Source organism: Gymnoscopelus microlampas, assembly GCF_963454915.1.
Source record: "Gymnoscopelus microlampas genome assembly, chromosome: 1".
Taxonomy (NCBI): Eukaryota; Metazoa; Chordata; class Actinopteri; order Myctophiformes; family Myctophidae; genus Gymnoscopelus; species Gymnoscopelus microlampas.
In genome coordinates, this window is record NC_139962.1 from 16696202 (window position 1) to 16718173 (window position 21972).

General features: G+C 41.4%; 1 protein-coding gene across 1 annotated transcript; it reads right to left on the reverse strand.

Moving 5' to 3' along the window:
* Positions 1-1140: 1140 nt before the first annotated feature.
* LOC311042908 (uncharacterized protein) lies at positions 1141-16203 on the reverse strand. Its single transcript, XM_084054003.1, has 15 exons — positions 16051-16203; positions 13974-14146; positions 12980-13196; positions 12565-12729; positions 12335-12451; positions 11488-11632; positions 9944-10126; positions 9459-9585; positions 6727-6817; positions 5184-5356; positions 4092-4308; positions 3677-3841; positions 3447-3563; positions 2618-2744; positions 1141-2464 (listed from the first exon to the last, which is right to left on the reverse strand). Exons 1-15 carry the CDS (start codon positions 16097-16099, stop codon positions 2008-2010), a joined length of 2523 nt encoding a protein of 840 aa, XP_083910129.1. The 5' UTR covers positions 16100-16203; the 3' UTR covers positions 1141-2007.
* Between the last annotated feature and the right edge of the window lie 5769 nt (positions 16204-21972).

The following is a 21972-nucleotide window of genomic DNA, read 5'->3' on the forward strand; positions in this document are numbered from 1 at the left end:
TGCTGCATTGTGAGTTTGTAGATCTGCTATTTTCAAATGGCCGAAATATATATACAGGGCTGAATTCAGTGGTTAGTGTGTTTTGTAATAATAATACAAATCTACAAAGTAACTATAAAGTTTTCAAATAATTGTAGTGGAGTAAAACGTACAATATATGCCTCTATTTGCCGTAGTGCAGTGGAAGTAAAAGTAGTGAAATTGGAAATATTCTAGTAAAGTAAGAAATACCTCAAAACTGTACTTAAGTACAGTACTTGAGTAAAAGTACTTTACACCATTGGCTGCGAATGAACGGGGTGGGGGCGTCATACCATACCTCCATGTTAATTCATGTGTGCTTAATCCCTGAAACATGATTAGGCTGCTACACTACTTTATTTCCTTTATGTAACAGGTCTGGAGTAGGAGGAGTAAACTAAACTAAAACGTAAATGTCTTGAGTTGACACCTGCAAACCGTTCTATTATGTGGCAGACGATTTAGTAAATAGGGAGATCGATTATTCATTTGCTTATTTCCCAAATAGTCGTATTATTAATGAATTCTCGACTGAAATGATCACAGGAAAAGAAATATACAGGCAGAATAGTTGATAAGTAAAAGTTGAATCGTTTATCGATATGGTTATAGATACGGTGGCTTGATTGATTTATTGATTGATGTACTTTATTTAGTAAGACACGAGAACAACAGGTCTACTAAACTGGAAGACTCATTAAGCACTGGCGCCATCTAGTGTTCCTAGCAATCTAGTGTTCTATGCAAGTGGTTCTCAACCAGTGGTTCTTGAGGAGGTTCCAGTTGGTCCCCAGCTAAATGGAGAGTTGGTAACGAAATGGACCCTTATGTCTTTAAGTTATTTTGATCAACGTTTGCCTGTTAGCTCTCCTATGGTATAAACATCAACAGCATGGACAAAATCTTATCAATCAATAAAATATTCTAAGTCTTGGGTCTGAGAGGCTAAATATCATCAAATGGTGATCCGTGGCTCAAATGTCGAATAAATAATGGGACCTTGACATGAAAACCACTGTTCTATGCCAAGTAGAATAATCAACAGACTTCCTTGCGTGTGCATAGGCGAGAGGAGTGTGCGTCATGTTGCCCATTCTGAAGACATCAAACCTTTCATACTTGTTTTACGAACCACTTTATTTGACATATCCCAATCAGAGACTGGCAGTATTTCTGTTACATGTATTTGAAATATGTAGCCCATTTCAATTTATTAGTAGCCATTTATTAATTGACCAGGCTGATTTATTTGGCACTAGTAGTTCATTTAGCTACATTTGTTTTGGAGGCATTTTCATATTGTTTAATAAACATGTTTTTGTATCTAGTCCCACAACTCAACACATTATCAAAAAAATAAAACAATAGTCTATTTACATGTTAAAATTGTACTATTGCATTCCAAGAAAATATCATGTCAAATATAATTCACAAAATAACCGTTAATCAGTGATTTAGCAAAGCAAGAATGGCACAATTATTCACAATATTTATCATACATTCTGAATAGTTGAGTCACAGGAGAACAAACAATAACATTTCATAATGTTAAAAACACGATGTTGCGGCCCATTTGTAATGACATCAACTGGCCTGAGGTCAAGCGGAGGAAGATTGAATTTTCAAATCAGTCACACAGATCATTTGATGAAGAAAGAAAAAAAAAACCTAACAAGCATTTTAGAAACTGAAGAGATAATGAACAAAAACTTCCATTTCAACACCACAATGCATTTAAAAAACATTCAAACATGCTGCATAAAAAAAGTACAGGATATTAATGGAGGATTGTTTTTACAGAGGGGTTAAATTGGCCTCCAATGTGACGCACAAGCGCAACACACACACAGTCAAACCCTTGGATTGAAAGCCATGTTTCTCACAGTAAAGCCTTAAGGAGAAACAGACAAATACAGACACTAATCTTCCTCACATCAACGTGTCTAATGGACCAAAGAAGAGGTTTGTTTATCTGGGTTTAGGATTTTAGTCATCGTACTCCACCCTGGATGGCTTGGAAGGCACCTTGGGGGGTCTGCGATCCTCCCCAACTCTCTCCTCATATGGCTCGTCGTAGCGATCATCTTTGTAGGAGCGGTCTCTGCGGTCGTCATCGTCGTAGCGACGGGCATCGTCGTGGCAACGGTCATCGTCATGGCGACGGTCATCCTGGCGCTCGTTGCGGTCACTATACTTATCACGTCGGTCGGAGTAGTCGCTGCGGCGGTCATCATAGTCGCTGCGGCGGTCGTCATAGTCGCTGCGGCGGTCGTCATAGTCGTTGCGCCGATCGGATTCCCGCTCGCTTCGCTCTTCATGTCGGTTGGGGGCATTCCTCACACTGGACTCATCTTCACTCCGAACACTCTCATGCCTGTCTTCATAGTGTCTCTCGCCATTCTCAGGCTGCTCTTTGTCATGGAACTCGCCTTCTTCACGAACCCTGGAGACAGAGCAAAGACCAGGCAGTCAGGCATGTGGTAGTTGTGTTTGTGTGTATATCAGCCCTGCCTGAAGACCAGAAGTTTAATATCTAATTACCTAATATCTGAATCCAGGTGGCTACATAAATTGTGTAGATGTTTTGTTAGCATACCCCATGGCATAGTCCTCCTCTTTGTTCTTCTTGCGGCAACAGCAGCAGTAGATGATGATAATGAGAACAATTACAGCTGCCACGACCCCACCGATGATCCCTGCAGTAGAGCCAATGTTTATGGACGCTAAAGGAATGAAGCCCAGTGAGGAGAAGGTAAGAGAGAAGACGAGACAGATTATAACAAATGTATTTTGAATTATTATGATCATGATAAATTGCTGAATTGTTCTTGAGAAACCACCATGTACAATAGAAAGCTACAGCTATCACAGAACAGAAATCAATGGTATAGTGCAAGTTGTGAGATTGGTTTTCTGACAAAAAATATTTAAGTCAGAAACTTGAAACCAAAAATAACTATGACTGAACAATTTCAACTTTGTCAGCTTTTACCAGAAGAGAGCTTCAAGCAGCATTGTACCCCATGTTACCTATCTGACCAGAGTGACCTAAATAAATGTAACCTTGTCTTATTGGCATCTACAAACTATCCTGATTAAAGGAACGGACAACATATTCATCCACATCCCACATTAAATAATGCTTCAACAAACGTCTTACTGTATGTGTGATTTGTAACATTAATCTATAATAGAGGATGTAAAACAGGACAGGATGTCAAATGTACCCCTGAATACACATGTAGCTAGTATACTAGTATCAGGTGTTTGAAACACAGGGCTAGCCTGCAACCAAAAGTAATGGTGTATATTTATCCTGGTAAACAAAAAATACATATGGATGTAAAGGCACAAGTGAGGCAGTCTTCGCCACACAGCATAACAGCATAGGATATAGGTTTAAGATAAGGTGGAGTTGCACTCACGTGGCATCACAGCAAGGGTGACGTTGCAGGTAGCAGAGCGGATCTTGTTGCTAGAGGTACAGATGTAGAATCCCGAGGTTTCCTTGGTGAGATTGTAAAGAGACAAGATGCCTCCCTCTGAGAATGAGAGTTAGCGCCCGAATGTTATATTTCATGGTATATTCCTTTACTACACAGTAAAATCCTTAGTGTTATTTTAACTGACACAAACACACAAGGTTTGTACTTACTATCTGTGGTCCTCGGGTCTGGAACACGAGGTGCATTCCTGACATCCCGAGCTTCCCACTTATATGCTGGTGTTGGGGAGCCTTCTTCAGACAAACAAGTCAGGTTGACGTTCTGGCCATACTCTGCTTTACCCTGGATTTTACAGATGGGTTTTGATGGAGCCACTGGCAAAATGAAAAGAACCATTTCATGTGATTATTAATGTGTCTCCACTGGTGTTCACTTGGTTTGATCGGATGAGTAATTGAAGAGGGATTTGAGTATTATGCTGATAAATGTAAATAATAAATATTTGATAACCTCCAATCTAATCCCATCCACATGCAATCAGAATTAATTGACTGCAACACAATTATGAATGGATTCACTTTGAATATGATGATGATTTAAAATACAGTAATTACGGGCCATTACCCAGTACTATCAACCGTGTGGTGGCAGCTAGCTTGCCCTCATCGTCCCCACGGATCAGTACTTTACACTCAAACACCCTGTTCTCTGCCAACGTGATGGACGTCAGCTTCAGGTTGATCTTCCCTTTTGCGAGGTCATGGTCCAAAGTCACACGACCTTCATACTTCTGTTTGATGTCAAGAGTCCCGGAGGAGGACCAGTAGCTGAGGACCTGGGACTGTTGAATAGCAAGAAGAGCAGAACATTAAATAAAGAACAAAATAACATTTTCTATTTAAAAAGGTGGTGCAAGTGATTGTTTTTTTATCTGATAAATGAGTACTCTCTCCTCTCCCACCAGAAACTGGGATACACCGGTTACTGAACAAACAACACTATGTGTATAGCAATGATTACTATCAGAATATAGAGCTTTGACGTATAAACCAAAAACTTTGTTTTCACCCCAAAAAATATCACTTTACACCATCTTTAATTCCAGTGATACTGATAGGTATCACTTCAAGTTGTGCATAATCATGTGCCTGTAGTAGCAGTAACTAAGTCTTGCCAAGCCATGTATCTCCTGTTTCTGTAGCATGAGGCGGCTCGATGTACAAGTACATCCCCCAGCCATGATGTACAAGTTCACCCCCTGGACATGACACTAGTATGTCACCGGGACTTATTCCCAATCCAACCCTTGATGCTGAGTGCCAAGCATTGGTCCCATTTTCATAGTCTTTGGCATGACCTGGCCAGGGAATCGAACCCCAACCTCCCAATCTCAGGGCAGACACTCTAACCAGAAGGTAACCAGCACTGGTTTCAAATACCTGTAAACAAGCTTTAACACATCACTAAGTGGACCTCACAAAATTGCATTTCACTTCTTGTACCTGTATGAGCAGTGCCAAATAAACCTTCTGGATGATGTAGAATTGATAATAATACTTTATAGCACCTTTTCCAAATACAGTTTACAATGTGCTTTCACACACACACACACACACACACACACACACACACACACACACACACACACACACACACACACACACACACACACACACACACACACACACACACACACACACACACACACACACACACCTCAGCAGTGCCAGGTTTGGATCCCTCAACAGTCCAAGTGACAATAACGGGTGAGTCTTTGGGGGTCTTCGGGCTCGGCACGAAAGAGCAGGGCAGGGTGATGTTATCTCCTCTGGCAAACTCATACTCTCTGTCAGGAATTGTTACCTGGAGGGCCCCGGCCATTGACACCCCTGTAAACATAAATGTAAACAGAGGTAAAAAACTTTCCCCACAACAACAGAAAAGACACTAGTAGTCTAGTACTATTGAACCTTGAAGGTCCGTTTTAAGTGGTTAATTAATAGGCCTATTATTGATGGGGGTTCGTTACTGTTGACAGCGTGATCGGCCTTTGTGCAAACATGTAAAATAAACAACATCTCCGGGTTTTGGAGGCAGTAATGGGCTACAAGATTGTCTGTGATCCCCGGATTTTGTATCTCGGTTTGACACCAGATGACATAATAGGACATGAGGACGTTTACCTGTTCAAAATCTTGACACTGGCAGCTAAAAAAGCCATCACAAGGAAATGGCTGAAAACAGACCCTCCTAGAGAGGAACATTGGTGTGATATTATTGAAGAAATATGTCTTATGGAAAAAATGACTTATAATTTAAGGATTAAGGCAGAGATTTTTGAGAAACGTTGGGAGAAATGGCATATGTATAAGAGTAAATGAATAGTGTATACCCCCCCCCCCCCTGTATTGTCCCTTTCTTTTTTTTTAATTGTTTTTCTTTTTCACTGTTCTGTCTTTTTCTTTCGTTCCGTTTGTCGTTTTCCTTATTGTAATGTCCTTTTTGAACGTATGTTTTGTCTGTGTGAAAAATAAAGACAAAGTTTAAAAAAATAAAAAATAAATAAACAACATCTTTTCAACAAATTATAGCCACACACACACACACACACACACACACACACACACACACACACACACACACACACACATGTTAGGCTATTATTCATGCTGTAGCATGTTTTATTCTAGCTGCTAGACTACGCCACCCTCAGTCAGTTTAACTGAGTTAACATAAATGGAACTCAATAAACAGGCCTGCCCTACAGGCCTAGCTATGGCCTAACGGAAAAGCCCCCCTGCCCCCGACCAGTTTGTCAAATAAGTGACATACAGAACGTAGGCAAAATAGTATCCACAAAGCATTATTATAACTTTTTAGGACTGAGTTAAAGAGCAATATAGCAATATATAGTAGCCTATTAATGTTGCAATCACCTCAATATAGGAAACCGCTGTGCAAACTGTCCCTGTCTGAGGTGTCTGAGTGCCACACTTACTAAATCTACCAAATATTTTCTGTTCTAAAAGCACCAACAATTTAAACAAATATACATGTATTATTATTTGTATTATTTAAGTTAAGGAGCCCGAACAGGTGTGGCACACACACATTTTGTATGAGACCACCTTAATTAAGTTCTCTAGGCTAGAACATGTTTTAAAAGAAAACGTGGGGGAACTTACCAAGGCAACACAGGGTCAGTGTAAAAAGCATCCGCTCCATTATGGCCATATTGCTGATATTGGGTCAACCAGACCAGATCGACCCAACGTCTCTTCACTTCCCAGTAGAGGTCTGATCTGTTTCTGCACCAAGCGGACACACCCGGCGCGCATTTGCATCGATACCTGCCTGGTGCGCCCACAGGTGCTGGGTGTGACCCAACGAACAGTGTTGCCAAATCCGCTTATTATAAGCGACTTTGGGCTTATTTTTTTTGTAAAGTTGGTTGTAATTATTGGTGTTTGCAGTTTTTGGGGCTTGTTTCTAAAGTGTAGTTGTGTTGATTATTATTTTAATCAGCGGTTCTCAAATATGTTCATGTCATGGACCCCCAAATTAATATGTATTTGTCCCTAACCTAACCCCCATCTGAAAATGTTTTGTGCCAGGGCGCCATACCATATTTGTGTTGTTAGAATATTTCAAAAATATTCCAAATATTCCAAATTTTATTTCAAGGTTTTCAAATAGCCGATGTATATAACGAAAAAACATCACATGCGGATGCACCTGGGACGTATCATCAGCGTTGTAGCCTGGGCTTAACGGGTGTTTTGGGCTTGTTTTCCTAGAGGTGGCTTATTTCTAAAACAAAATCTGGCAACACTGCCAACGAATGACAACAACATCCGCCAATGACACCCTCTGCTTTTTTCTTCTTCTAGGCAACATTCTTAAAACAGCCCTTGTCATGTTACAGCTTGTTGCTCAGTCTGTCCCCAGAATTAACATTACTACACCACTCCCATTTTCACCCACTTGTTTATTTGATAGGGAGTGATGCTTCTGTCAAGTGTCAACAAAACTAAATCTCATCATCAATGCAATGTGTATCCATGCAACAAGCAGTGGTGGAAACTTGGGTGGGATGTACTGAAGCACTGTAGCCTACTTAAGTACAATTATTTTTTACTTTGCTGGAGTATTTCCAATTTTCTGAATTTTTACTCATACTCCACTAGATGCAAACATTGTACTTTTATTCCACTACAATTATTTGAAAACTTTAGTAAGCTAGTTACTTTGTAGATTTTGATTATTGTTACAAAACATACATTACCAACTTCAGCCCTATATACATTTCGGCCATTTGAAAACAGCCAATCTACAAGCTCACAATGCGTCCCAATGCGAGGCATTGTGAGCTTGTAGATCTGCTATTTTCAAAAGATTTGTATACATTTGAAAACTTGTGAAATGGGACATTCTTCATAATGAATACGTTCTACTTTTAACTTTAAGTACATTTTGATGGCAATACTTTTACTCAAATATATTTTGATTACTGGACTTTTACTTGTAAAAGAGTATTTCTACATTGCAGTATTGATTACTTAAGTAAAAAATGTGAGTATTTTTTCCACCACTAGCAACAAGGTTAGATATTAGGCTATATATCAATATCAGTAGGCCTAGAGCTAGGTTAGTTAGTCTACGCATGATAAGAACAAAACTAAATGAACTGAACCAATTGCATTTGCCTTTGCTATTTAATCAATCAACTTGCTTAAAGAGAATGTAATTAGGCTACATCTACAGAACCAGTAAACCCTACTGTATGTCTTTGGAAATAAGAGAAGCATCTGTCTGTCCAGTTAAACTGGTTTGACAAGGAATTTCCACACAACCCCCACCGCAGGACAGAGAACAGGTAGCCACATGTCTGCGTGAGAGAATGAAAAAAAGAAAAGAAAATCATTTTGAAATGGTGTTACTCCTGTATCTTTTCAACTGACTCTAGCCAACATTTAGGCACATCCCTGCATAGGTTAAGATTTGATAACACATCTTATTATCTACGTAGGGCTAGCTGTCTTATTTTATTTTTCATTTTATCACATTTTCTGAGTGACACTCTTCCACTGTTATTTTGCAGCGTAGCGCCCTCTAGTGGATGCTCCCGAGAACTGGTGATTGACTATACAAATTGACTATAGGTGTATTTGATTTATTGCCAACAGAGATAACAGGAACAGTAGAACGTTGTTCTGGTTCTGGGCTGTCTGGAACACAAAATCACCAAACAGTGATTTTGACTGAGCACCGTTGGAGCCACTTGCTTCTTCAGGGATAAATACAGTTTCCTCCCAGACACATGGTCAATGCCAGCAGCCTTGCCTCTCACCCTTCTCCAAGTCTCCCCTTCTTGCAGCGTGAACATTCCACGCCCGAGAGGACTCTCTCTCTCTCTCTCTCTCTCTCTCTCTCTCTCTCTCTCTCTCTCTCTCTCTCTCTCTCTCTCTCTCTCTCTCTCTCTCTCTCTCTCTCTCTCTCTCTCTCTCTCTCTCTCTCTCTCTCTCTCTCTCTCTCTCTCTCTCTCTCTCTCTCTCTCTCTCTCTCTCTCTCTCTCTCTCTCTCTCTCTCTCTCTCTCTCCTTTTCTCCTCTCCTGCTCATGTCTCCTCTCTGTTCTTTTCTTCCTGTCTCCTCCTCTCCACTATGTTAATTTCTCCCCCTCTTCTGTCCTCTCTGTTCTCTCTTCTTTTCCATGCTGTAATCATTATGAATATTCATAATGATTACGCTCCACCTCCTCATTATGAATATAATGATTATGAATATGAAAATCACATGATCAATGTACACAATGCAAGACCAGTATCACTTCTCTTTCACTTCTTGTGTGTGTGTGTGTGTGTGTGTGTGTGTGTGTGTGTGTGTGTGTGTGTGTGTGTGTGTTGCATCTATGCCTTGGTGTGTATGAGCAGTGAGAGCTATATAGCTCATGATGCACCTGGATCAGAGATCAAAGCCATCCATCCACTCACCCTCTTGGTGTCAAAGGCTTTTTGGAGGTCAATGAAGGTGATCACCGCAGACAGGTCACCCCACACCCTCCTCAGAGCCACTATCTGTCTGACTGTTGTTTGCTCACCGCTCAGGGCGAGAGCCATTCTGTGAGTTTTTCAGCAGAGGGCCTGAGACTGTTCTAAGATGGTTGAGGATCATCGGGTTAAGCTGTCTTGGCAACTTGTGAGCACAAGCTGATGCCCCTGTAGTTTTCCGTCTTGGGTGAGGTCTCCTGAATTTGGTACCGGAACGATTTGACATTATGCGCCACAGCTCCGGTAGCTCGGCAGATGTGTATGCTTCGTTGATGAGGTCCAACACTTCAATATGTTTGGGCACAAGCTTTTTGAAGTGCAAGTACCAAGTTTCCACTCGTTCCGTTGCACTTTCTCCCCGGATCTTGGCAGTCACTGATGAGCTTCCAGCTTTTGCCATGCTTAATGGTTAAGCCTCTTCAACCTACCTGATCTTTCGGGTCAGTGCCCCGGTGGTTCCCATGTTGCGTACACTTTGTATACCGTACGCAACCTGGCTCCTCCTCCTCATGCTGGTCACCATTCTGGCCACATACTGCTGTGGGATGGCATTACACTGTTCAGCCAGAATTTGTCGCAAGTCAGCCATCATGGTTGTGTTTGTTGGTGTGCTGTTCATCCCACAAGTGCATGTTCATGATTGGGGCACCATTTAAAAGGGAAATTAACAGGTAATGGTTATGGTATAAAGGTTATTGCCAAGAAGACTCCAGTGTGAAGTTTTCACTATCAGTGATGATTTGAGGTGCCATGTCATCTGCTGGTGTTGGTCCACTGTGCTTTATCAAGTCCAAAGTCAACACAGCCATCTATCAGGATATTTTAGAGCACTTTGTGCTTCCGTATGTTGACAAGCTTTATGGAGATGCTGATTTCCTTTTCCAACAGGTTTTGGCACCTGCCCACAGCGCCAAAACTACTAGTAATTGGTGTAGCCTACTGACCATGGTATTACTGTGCTTAACTGACCAGCCAACTGAACTGGCCTAACCTGAACCCAACAGAGAATCTATGTTGTATTGTCAAGAGGAAGATGTGATAGAGATGAGCTTAAGGCTGCTAACAAAGCAAACCTGGGCTTCCATAACACCTCAACAGTGCCACGGGGCTGATCGTGGGTGGATCTAGCCTGGTTCCAAACCATAGACCCCGCCCACTCTCTGAATGGATCAGCCTGAAGCTCCATGCAGCTTCAGGTTCAGCTCCAGGTGCAGCTTCAAATAAACCAGAATATATTTTAGATTATTCAAAGTAGCCACCTTTTTTGCTTGGAGGACAGCTTTGCACGTGGCGTTCTCTCAATCAGCCACCTAGCATGGTTTCCTACAGTCTTGAAGAGTTCCCAGAGGTGATGAGCACTTGTTGGCTGCTTTTCCTTCACTCTGCGGTCCAACTCACCCCAAACCATCTTAGTTGAGTTTAGATCAGGTGATAATGAAGTGGAGGCCAGGTCATCTGACACAGCTCTCCATCACTCACCTTCTTAGTCAAATAGCCCTTAAATAGAGGGGGGTCATTGTCTTGTTGAAAAACAAATGATGTTCACTATTGTTCCCACTTAGCGCAAACCTGATGGACTGGAAGGTCGCTGCAGAATGCTGTGGTAGCCATGCTGCTTAAGTGTGCCTTGAATTTGTAATACATCACCAACAGTGTCACCAGCAAAGCACTGTTGGGGATTGATTGAATACTTTATTTAGAAAGACATGGTAACAGTACATGGAAGTACAAATCACAATACAAGGTCCTCTAAACTGGATCGCTCATAAAAGCACTTGACTTATTTAAAATGTGATCCCCATGCACTCAAATCATGATGACATTTAAGACATACAAATATACACTACTATGCAGAACGTCATACAATCAGCTTACATGTTACTGGTATGAAAAACAAGAAATATGTACAATAGACAGTTTTAGGAGGAGGGGAGGGGGATGGGGGGGCCTCCTGAAGGTGATTCTTTAGGGCAATTTTGAAAAAGAGTTCATTCCCTTGTTTGTGCCAAATCTAGGTTGAACATGATCAGTGGAGCAGTAGATGATGATAACGAGAACAATTACAGCTGCCACGACCCCACCGATGATCCCTGCAGTAGAGCCAATGTTTATAGACGCTAAAGGAATGAAGCCCAGTGAGGAGAAGGTAAGAGAGAAGACGAGACAGATTATAACAAATGTATTTTGAATTATTATGATCATGATAAATTGCTGAATTGTTCTTGAGAAACCACCATGTACAATAGAAAGCTACAGCTATCACAGAACAGAAATCAATGGTATAGTGCAAGTTGTGAGATTGGTTTTCTGACAAAAAATATTTAAGTCAGAAACTTGAAACCAAAAATAACTATGACTGAACAATTTAAACTTTGTCAGCTTTTACCAGAAGAGAGCTTCAAGCAGCATTGTACCCCATGTTACCTATCTGACCAGAGTGACCTAAATAAATGTAACCTTGTCTTATTGGCATCTACAAACTATCCTGATTACAGGAACGGACAACATATTCATCCACATCCCACATTAAATAATGCTTCAACAAACTTCTTACTGTATGTGTGATTTGTAACATTAATCTATAATAGAGGATGTAAAACAGGACAGGATGTCAAATGTACCCCTGAATACACATGTAGCTAGTATACTAGTATCAGGTGTTTGAAACACAGGGCTAGCCTGCAACCAAAAGTAATGGTGTATATTTATCCTGGTAAACAAAAAATACATATGGATGTAAAGGCACAAGTGAGGCAGTCTTCGCCACACAGCATAACAGCATAGGATATAGGTTTAAGATAAGGTGGAGTTGCACTCACGTGGCATCACAGCAAGGGTGACGTTGCAGGTAGCAGCGCGGATCTTGTTGCTAGAGGTACAGATGTAGAATCCCGAGGTTTCCTTGGTGAGATTGTAAAGAGACAAGATGCCTCCCTCTGAGAATGAGAGTTAGCGCCCGAATGTTATATTTCATGGTATATTCCTTTACTACACAGTCAAATCCTTAGTGTTATTTTAACTGACACAAACACACAAGGTTTGTACTTACTATCTGTGGTCCTCGGGTCTGGAACACGAGGTGCATTCCTGACATCCCGAGCTTCCCACTTATATGCTGGTGTTGGGGAGCCTTCTTCAGACAAACAAGTCAGGTTGACGTTCTGGCCATACTCTGCTTTACCCTGGATTTTACAGATGGGTTTCGATGGAGCCACTGGCAAAATGAAAAGAACCATTTCATGTGATTATTAATGTGTCTCCACTGGTGTTCACTTGGTTTGATCGGATGAGTAATTGAAGAGGGATTTGAGTATTATGCTGATAAATGTAAATAATAAATATTTGATAACCTCCAATCTAATCCCATCCACATGCAATCAGAATTAATTGACTGCAACACAATTATGAATGGATTCACTTTGAATATGATGATGATTTAAAATACAGTAATTACGGGCCATTACCCAGTACTATCAACCGTGTGGTGGCAGCTAGCTTGCCCTCATCGTCCCCAGGGATCAGGACTCGACACTCAAACACCCTGTTCTCTGCCAACGTGACGGACGTCAGCTTCAGGTTGATCTTCCCTTTTGCGAGGTCATGGTCCAAAGTCACACGACCTTCATACTTCTGTTTGATGTCAAGAGTCCCGGAGGAGGAGAAGTAGCTGAGGACCTGGGACTGTTGAATAGCAAGAAGAGCAGAACATTAAATAATGAACAAAATAACATTTTCTATTTAAAAAGGTGGTGCAAGTGATTGTTTTTTTATCTGATAAATGAGTACTCTCTCCTCTCCCACCAGAAACTGGGATACACCGGTTACTGAACAAACAACACTATGTGTATAGCAATGATTACTATCAGAATATAGAGCTTTGACCTATAAACCAAAAACTTTGTTTTCACCCCAAAAAATATCACTTTACACCATCTTTAATTCCAGTGATACTGATAGGTATCACTTCAAGTTGTGCATAATCATGTGCCTGTAGTAGCAGTAAGTCTTGCCAAGCCATGTATCTCCTGTTTCTGTAGCATGAGGCGGCTCGATGTACAAGTACATCCCCCAGCCATGATGTACAAGTTCACCCCCTGGACATGACACTAGTATGTCACCGGGACTTATTCCCAATCCAACCCTTGATGCTGAGTGCCAAGCATTGGTCCCATTTTCATAGTCTTTGGCATGACCTGGCCAGGGAATCGAACCCCAACCTCCCAATCTCAGGGCAGACACTCTAACCAGAAGGTAACCAGCACTGGTTTCAAATACCTGTAAACAAGCTTTAACACATCACTAAGTGGACCTCACAAAATTGCATTTCACTTCTTGTACCTGTATGAGCAGTGCCAAATAAACCTTCTGGATGATGTAGAATTAATAATAATACTTTATAGCACCTTTTCCAAATACAGTTTACAATGTGCTTTCACACACACACACACACACACACACCTCAGCAGTGCCAGGTTTGGATCCCTCAACAGTCCAAGTGACAATAATGGGTGAGTCTTTGGGGGTCTTCGGGCTCGGCACGAAAGAGCAGGGCAGGGTGATGTTATCTCCTCTGGCAAACTCATACTCTCTGTCAGGAATTGTTACCTGGAGGGCCCCGGCCATTGACACCCCTGTAAACATAAATGTAAACAGAGGTAAAAAACTTTGCCCACAACAACAGAAAAGACACTAGTAGTCTAGTACTATTGAACCTTGAAGGTCCGTTTTAAGTGGTTAATTAATAGGCCTATTATTGATGGGGGTTTGTTACTGTTGACAGCGTGATCGGCCTTTGTGCAAACTAAACATGTAAAATAAACAACATCTCCGGGTTTTGGAGGCAGTAATGGGCTACATGATTGTCTGTGATCCCCGGATTTTGTATCTCGGTTTGACACCAGATGACATAATAGGACATGAGGACGTTTACCTGTTCAAAATCTTGACACTGGCAGCTAAAAAAGCCATCACAAGGAAATGGCTGAAAACAGACCCTCCTAGAGAGGAACATTGGTGTGATATTATTGAAGAAATATGTCTTATGGAAAAAATGACTTATAATTTAAGGATTAAGGCAGAGATTTTTGAGAAACGTTGGGAGAAATGGCATATGTATAAGAGTAAATGAATAGTGTATACCCCCCCCCCTGTATTGTCCCTTTCTTTTTTTTTTTATTGTTTTTCTTTTTTACTGTTCTGTCTTTTTCTTTCGTTCCGTTTGTCGTTTTCCTTATTGTAATGTCCTTTTTGAACGTATGTTTTGTCTGTGTGAAAAATAAAGACAAAGTTTAAAAAAAATAAAAAAAAATAAACAACATCTTTTCAACAAATTATAGCCACACACACACACACACACACACACACACACACACACACACACACACACACACACACACACACACACACACACACACCCACAACCACACACAACCACATGTTAGGCTATTCATGCTGTAGCATGTTTTATTCTAGCTCCATAAAGAACCTCTCACTCCGCTATACAGCTCCGAGATGAGGTTCTATGTGGTTCTCATCCGGGATCGGTCGAACGTCCGCCAAGCTCCGCTGTTTACCCTTTTGTATACATCGTATCCCAAAACTAATGGTAGATTCCAAACCTCACGGATGTTTAAGGTTTGGACCGGAGCATAATATTTTAGGTCTGGAGCGAAACTACCCGTTTAAATCGCTTATTTAGTCCGCCGGTGGCCATGTTTCCCATTGTAGCCAAACCAGGAGCAGTACTGGCAGCGGACGTAGGGGTGTTTTCCGGGTTGAATGGGAAACATGGCCACAGGCTGACTAAATAAGCGATTTAAACGGGTAGTTTCGCTCCAGACCTAAAATATTATGCTCCGGTCCAAAACTTAAACATCCGTGAGGTTTGGAATCTACCATTAGTTTTGGGATACGATGTATACAAAAGGGTAAACAGCGGAGCCTTGAAGGACGTTCGACCGATCCCGGATGAGAACCACATAGAGCCTCATCTCGGAGCTGTATAGCGGAGTGAGAGGTTCTTTATGGAGCTAGTTTTATTCTAGCTGCTAGACTACGCCACCCTCAGTCAGTTTAACTGAGTTAACATAAATGGAACTCAATAAACAGGCCTGCCCTACAGGCCTATGGCCTAACGGAAAAGCCCCCCTGCCCCCGACCAGTTTGTCAAATAAGTGACATACAGAACGTAGGCAAAATAGTATCCACAAAGCATTATTATAACTTTTTAGGACTGAGTTAAAGAGCAATATAGCAATATATAGTAGCCTATTAATGTTGCAATCACCTCAATATAGGAAACCGCTGTGCAAACTGTCCCTGTCTGAGGTGTCTGAGTGCCACACTTACTAAATCTACCAAATATTTTCTGTTCTAAAAGCACCAACAATTTAAACAAATATACATGTATTATTATTTGTATTATTTAAGTTAAGGAGCCCGAACAGGTGTGGCACACACACATTTTGTATGAGACCACCTTAATTAAGTTCTCTAGGCTAGAACATGTTTTAAAAGAAAACGTGGGGGAACTTACCAAGGCAACACAGGGTCAGTGTAAAAAGCATCCGCTCCATTATGGCCATATTGCTGATATTGGGTCAACCAGACCAGATCGACCCAACGTCTCTTCACTTCCCAGTAGAGGTCTGATCTGTTTCTGCACCAAGCGGACACACCCGGCGCGCATTTGCATTGATACCTGCCTAGTGCGCCCACAGGTGCTGGGTGTGACCCAACGAACAGTGTTGCCAAATCCGCTTGTTATAAGCGACTTTGGGCTTATTTTTTTTGGAAAGTTGGTTGTAATTATTGGTGTTTGCAGTTTTTGGGGCTTGTTTCTAAAGTGTAGTTGTGTTGATTATTATTTTAATCAGCGGTTCTCAAATATGTTCATGTCATGGACCCCCAAATTAATATGTATTTGTCCCTAACCTAACCCCCATCTGAAAATGTTTTGTGCCAGGGCGCCATACCATATTTGTGTTGTTAGAATATTTCAAAAATATTCCAAATATTCCAAATTTTATTTCAAGGTTTTCAAATAGCCGATGTATATAACGAAAAAACATCACATGCGGATGCACCTGGGACGTATCATCAGCGTTGTAGCCTGGGCTTAACGGGTGTTTTGGGCTTGTTTTCCTAGAGGTGGCTTATTTCCAAAACAAAATCTGGCAACACTGCCAACGAATGACAACAACATCCGCCAATGACACCCTCTGCTTTTTTCTTCTTTTAGGCAACATTCTTAAAACAGCCCTTGTTATGTTACAGCTTGTTGCTCAGTCTGTCCCCAGAATTAACATTACTACACCACTCCCATTTTCACCCACTTGTTTATTTGATAGGGAGTGATGCTTCTGTCAAGTGTCAACAAAACTAAATCTCATCATCAATGCAATGTGTATCCATGCAACAAGCAGTGGTGGAAACTTGGGTGGGATGTACTGAAGCACTGTAGCCTACTTAAGTACAATTATTTTTTACTTTGCTGGAGTATTTCCAATTTTCTGAATTTTTACTCATACTCCACTAGAGGCAAACATTGTACTTTTATTCCACTACAATTATTTGAAAACTTTAGTAGGCTATACTTTGTAGATTTTGATTATTGTTACAAAACATACATTACCAACTTCAGCCCTATATACATTTCGGCCATTTGAAAACAGCCAATCTACAAGCTCACAATGCGTCCCAATGCGAGGCATTGTGAGCTTGTAGATCTGCTATTTTCAAAAGATTTGTATACATTTGAAAACTTGTGAAATGGGACATTCTTCATAATGAATACGTTCTACTTTTAACTTTAAGTACATTTTGATGGCAATACTTTTACTCAAATATATTTTGATTACTGGACTTTTACTTGTAAAAGAGTATTTCTACATTGCAGTATTGATTACTTAAGTAAAAAATGTGAGTATTTTTTCCACCACTAGCAACAAGGTTAGATATTAGGCTATATATCAATATCAGTAGGCCTAGAGCTAGGTTAGTTAGTCTACGCATGATAAGAACAAAACTAAATGAACTGAACCAATTGCATTTGCCTTTGCTATTTAATCAATCAACTTGCTTAAAGAGAATGTAATTAGGCTACATCTACAGAACCAGTAAACCCTACTGTATGTCTTTGGAAATAAGAGAAGCATCTGTCTGTCCAGTTAAACTGGTTTGACAAGGAATTTCCACACAACCCCCACCGCAGGACAGAGAACAGGTAGCCACATGTCTGCGTGAGAGAATGAAAAAAAAGAAAAGAAAATCATTTTGAAATGGTGTTACTACTCCTGTATCTTTTCAACTGACTCTAGCCAACATTTAGGCACATCCCTGCATAGGTTAAGATTTGATAACACATCTTATTATCTACGTAGGGCTAGCTGTCTTATTTTATTTTTCATTTTATCACATTCTCTGAGTGACACTCTTCCACTGTTATTTTGCAGCGTAGCGCCCTCTAGTGGATGCTCCCGAGAACTGGTGATTGACTATACAAATTGACTATAGGTGTATTTGATTTATTGCCAACAGAGATAACAGGAACAGTAGAACGTTGTTCTGGTTCTGGGCTGTCTGGAACACAAAATCACCAAACAGTGATTTTGACTGAGCACCGTTGGAGCCACTTGCTTCTTCAGGGATAAATACAGTTTCCTCCCAGACACATGGTCAATGCCAGCAGCCTTGCCTCTCACCCTTCTCCAAGTCTCCCCTTCTTGCAGCGTGAACGTTCCACGCCCGAGAGGACTCTCTCTCTCTCTCTCTCTCTCTCTCTCTCTCTCTCTGGCCTTTTTGTATTCCTCCAGTGCTCCCCTCATCCTCTCCTCACAGGTTGTATTTTTCTCTCTCCTTTTCTCCTCTCCTGCTCATGTCTCCTCTCTGTTCTTTTCTTCCTGTCTCCTCCTCTCCACTATGTTAATTTCTCCCCCTCTTCTGTCCTCTCTGTTCTCTCTTCTTTTCCATGCTGTAATCATTATGAATATTCATAATGATTACGCTCCACCTCCTCATTATGAATATAATGATTATGAATATGAAAATCACATGATCAATGTACGCAATGCAAGACCAGTATCACTTCTCTTTCACTTCTCGTGTGTGTGTGTGTGTGTGTGTGTGTGTGTGTGTGTGTGTGTGTGTGTGTGTGTGTGTGTGTGTGTGTGTGTGTGTGTGTGTGTGTGTGTGTGTGTGTGTGTGTGTGTGTGTGTGTGTGTGTTGCATCTATGCCTTGGTGTGTATGAGCAGTGAGAGCTATATATAGCTCATGATGCACCTGGATCAGAGATCAAAGCCATCCATCCACTCACCCTCTTGGTGTCAAAGGCTTTTTGGAGGTCAATGAAGGTGATCACCGCAGACAGGTCACCCCACACCCTCCTCAGAGCCACTATCTGTCTGACTGTTGTTTGCTCACCGCTCAGGGCGAGAGCCATTCTGTGAGTTTTTCAGCAGAGGGCCTGAGACTGTTCTAAGATGGTTGAGGATCATCGGGTTAAGCTGTCTTGGCAACTTGTGAGCACAAGCTGATGCCCCTGTAGTTTTCCGTCTTGGGTGAGGTCTCCTGAATTTGGTACCGGAACGATTTGACATTATGCGCCACAGCTCCGGTAGCTCGGCAGATGTGTATGCTTCGTTGATGAGGTCCAACACTTCAATATGTTTGGGCACAAGCTTTTTGAAGTGCAAGTACCAAGTTTCCACTCGTTCCGTTGCACTTTCTCCCAGGATCTTGGCAGTCACTGATGAGCTTCCAGCTTTTGCCATGCTTAATGGTTAAGCCTCTTCAACCTACCTGATCTTTCGGGTCAGTGCCCCGGTGGTTCCCATGTTGCGTACACTTGGTATACCGTACGCAACCTGGCTCCTCCTCCTCATGCTGGTCACCATTCTGGCCACATACTGCTGTGGGATGGCATTACACTGTTCAGCCAGAATTTGTCGCAAGTCAGCCATCATGGTTGTGTTTGTTGGTGTGCTGTTCATCCCACATGTGCATGTTCATGATTGGGGCACCATTTAAAAGGGAAATTAACAGGTAATGGTTATGGTATAAAGGTTATTGCCAAGAAGACTCCAGTGTGAAGTTTTCACTATCAGTGAGGATTTGAGGTGCCATGTCATCTGCTGGTGTTGGTCCACTGTGCTTTATCAAGTCCAAAGTCAACACAGCCATCTATCAGGATATTTTAGAGCACTTTGTGCTTCCGTATGTTGACAAGCTTTATGGAGATGCTGATTTCCTTTTCCAACAGGTTTTGGCACCTGCCCACAGCGCCAAAACTACTAGTAATTGGTGTAGCCTACTGACCATGGTATTACTGTGCTTAACTGACCAGCCAACTGAACTGGCCTAACCTGAACCCAACAGAGAATCTATGTTGTATTGTCAAGAGGAAGATGTGATAGAGATGAGCTTAAGGCTGCTAACAAAGCAAACCTGGGCTTCCATAACACCTCAACAGTGCCACGGGGCTGATCGTGGGTGGATCTAGCCTGGTTCCAAACCATAGACCCCGCCCACTCTCTGAATGGATCAGCCTGAAGCTCCATGCAGCTTCAGGTTCAGCTCCAGGTGCAGCTTCAAATAAACCAGAATATATTTTAGATTATTCAAAGTAGCCACCTTTTTTGCTTGGAGGACAGCTTTGCACGTGGCATTCTCTCAATCAGCCACCTAGCATGGTTTCCTACAGTCTTGAAGAGTTCCCAGAGGTGATGAGCACTTGTTGGCTGCTTTTCCTTCACTCTGCGGTCCAACTCACCCCAAACCATCTTAGTTGAGTTTAGATCAGGTGATAATGAAGTGGAGGCCAGGTCATCTGACACAGCTCTCCATCACTCACCTTCTTAGTCAAATAGCCCTTAAATAGAGGGGGGTCATTGTCTTGTTGAAAAACAAATGATGTTCACTATTGTTCCCACTTAGCGCAAACCTGATGGACTGGAAGGTCGCTGCAGAATGCTGTGGTAGCCATGCTGCTTAAGTGTGCCTTGAATTTGTAATACATCACCAACAGTGTCACCAGCAAAGCACTGTTGGGGATTGATTGAATACTTTATTTAGAAAGACATGCAGTACATGGAAGTACAAATCACAATACAAGGTCCTCTAAACTGGATCGCTCATAAAAGCACTTGACTTATTTAAAATGAGATCCCCATGCACTCAAATCATGATGACATTTAAGACATACAAATATACACTACTATGCAGAACGTCATACAATCAGCTTACATGTTACTGGTATGAAAAACAAGAAATATGTACAATAGACAGTTTTAGGAGGAGGGGAGGGGGATGGGGGGGGGGGGGGGGGGGGGGGGGTGTAGGTTAGGACTTTGACAGGGGCCAGTTTGGAATTGCAGCCTCCTGAAAGTGATTCTTTAGGGCAGTTTTGAAAAAGAGTTCATTCCCTTGTTTGTGCCAAATCTAGGTTGAACATGATCAGTGGAGCTGCCTCTGGTGTTATGATCGTGGACATTTACGTTTTGGAAGTATTTTGACAAATACAGGGGGATCCCAATGTTGTGTCGAATCGAATATGTAATATTCAAATATTACATATTTGACAGCTATGCAGAGGGAGGAAAGAGCACAATTACATGACAAAGTTTGTGAAGCAGAACGGGAATTGCATATTATGGGGATTCTTGGAGCAGAGGGAAAGGGAGTAGTAATGATTAGGACGGCACTGTATTAAGTTTTACATTGCAGAATATAAAAGTTAAATACAAGTGACATAAATTACATGATGTTACACACTCTTGTACAGTAGGTGGCGGTATGCACCTTTTATGTTGGTTGCGATCTGCCAATAAACTGAGAGAAGAAGAAGAAGAGGAAGATAACTTGAGGAGAAGAAGAAGATGAGAAAGGAAACATAACAACCGGCTGTCTTACAACAACACTGCGGTATAAATGTAACATTCTATTTGATGTTTAATTTACCTCTGTGAAGTTGCTATAGTGAACTCTGTGCTGTCTAGTTCAGGATGAATGCTGGCATTAAGTTACCTAGCAGCGCACATCAATTCAAAATGAACTGTAGCTCCTCTAGCCATCTAGTTCATATGCATTATTATTACAGTCAGTGTCAGCTCCACTTGTGTTTAGAATGTTGATCAACCAAAACTATTATTTGCAGCGGGTACAGTGCCCAGTGGTGGAAGAAGTACTCCGATATTTTACTTAAGTAAAAGTAGCAATACCACAATATGAAAATATACTGTGTAAAAGGCCTGTGTTCAAAATGCTTCTTTAGTAAAAATACTGTATTGGCATCAAAATATATTTAAAGTACCAAAAGTAAAAGTACTAAAATGTTTGAAAATAGCAGATCTACAAGCACACAACGTGTCGCAACACGTGAGCTTGTAGATGCTTGTAGATGTATAAAATAGGGCTAAAGTGGTTATGTATGTTTTATAATAGTGTAATGTATATCTGCAT

Bases quoted from the DNA above. Each gene is read 5' to 3' on its own strand.
- LOC311042908 (XM_084054003.1), bottom strand. From the start codon at position 16,099: ATGGCCATAATGGAGCGGATGCTTTTTACACTGACCCTGTGTTGCCTT. The intron at 14,147-16,050 runs GTAAGTTCCCCC...TTATGTTTACAG, and splicing joins ACTGACCCTGTGTTGCCTTG to GGGTGTCAATGGCCGGGGCC. The intron at 9,586-9,943 runs GTAGGTTGAAGA...AAAAACTCACAG, and splicing joins GCACTGACCCGAAAGATCAG to AATGGCTCTCGCCCTGAGCG.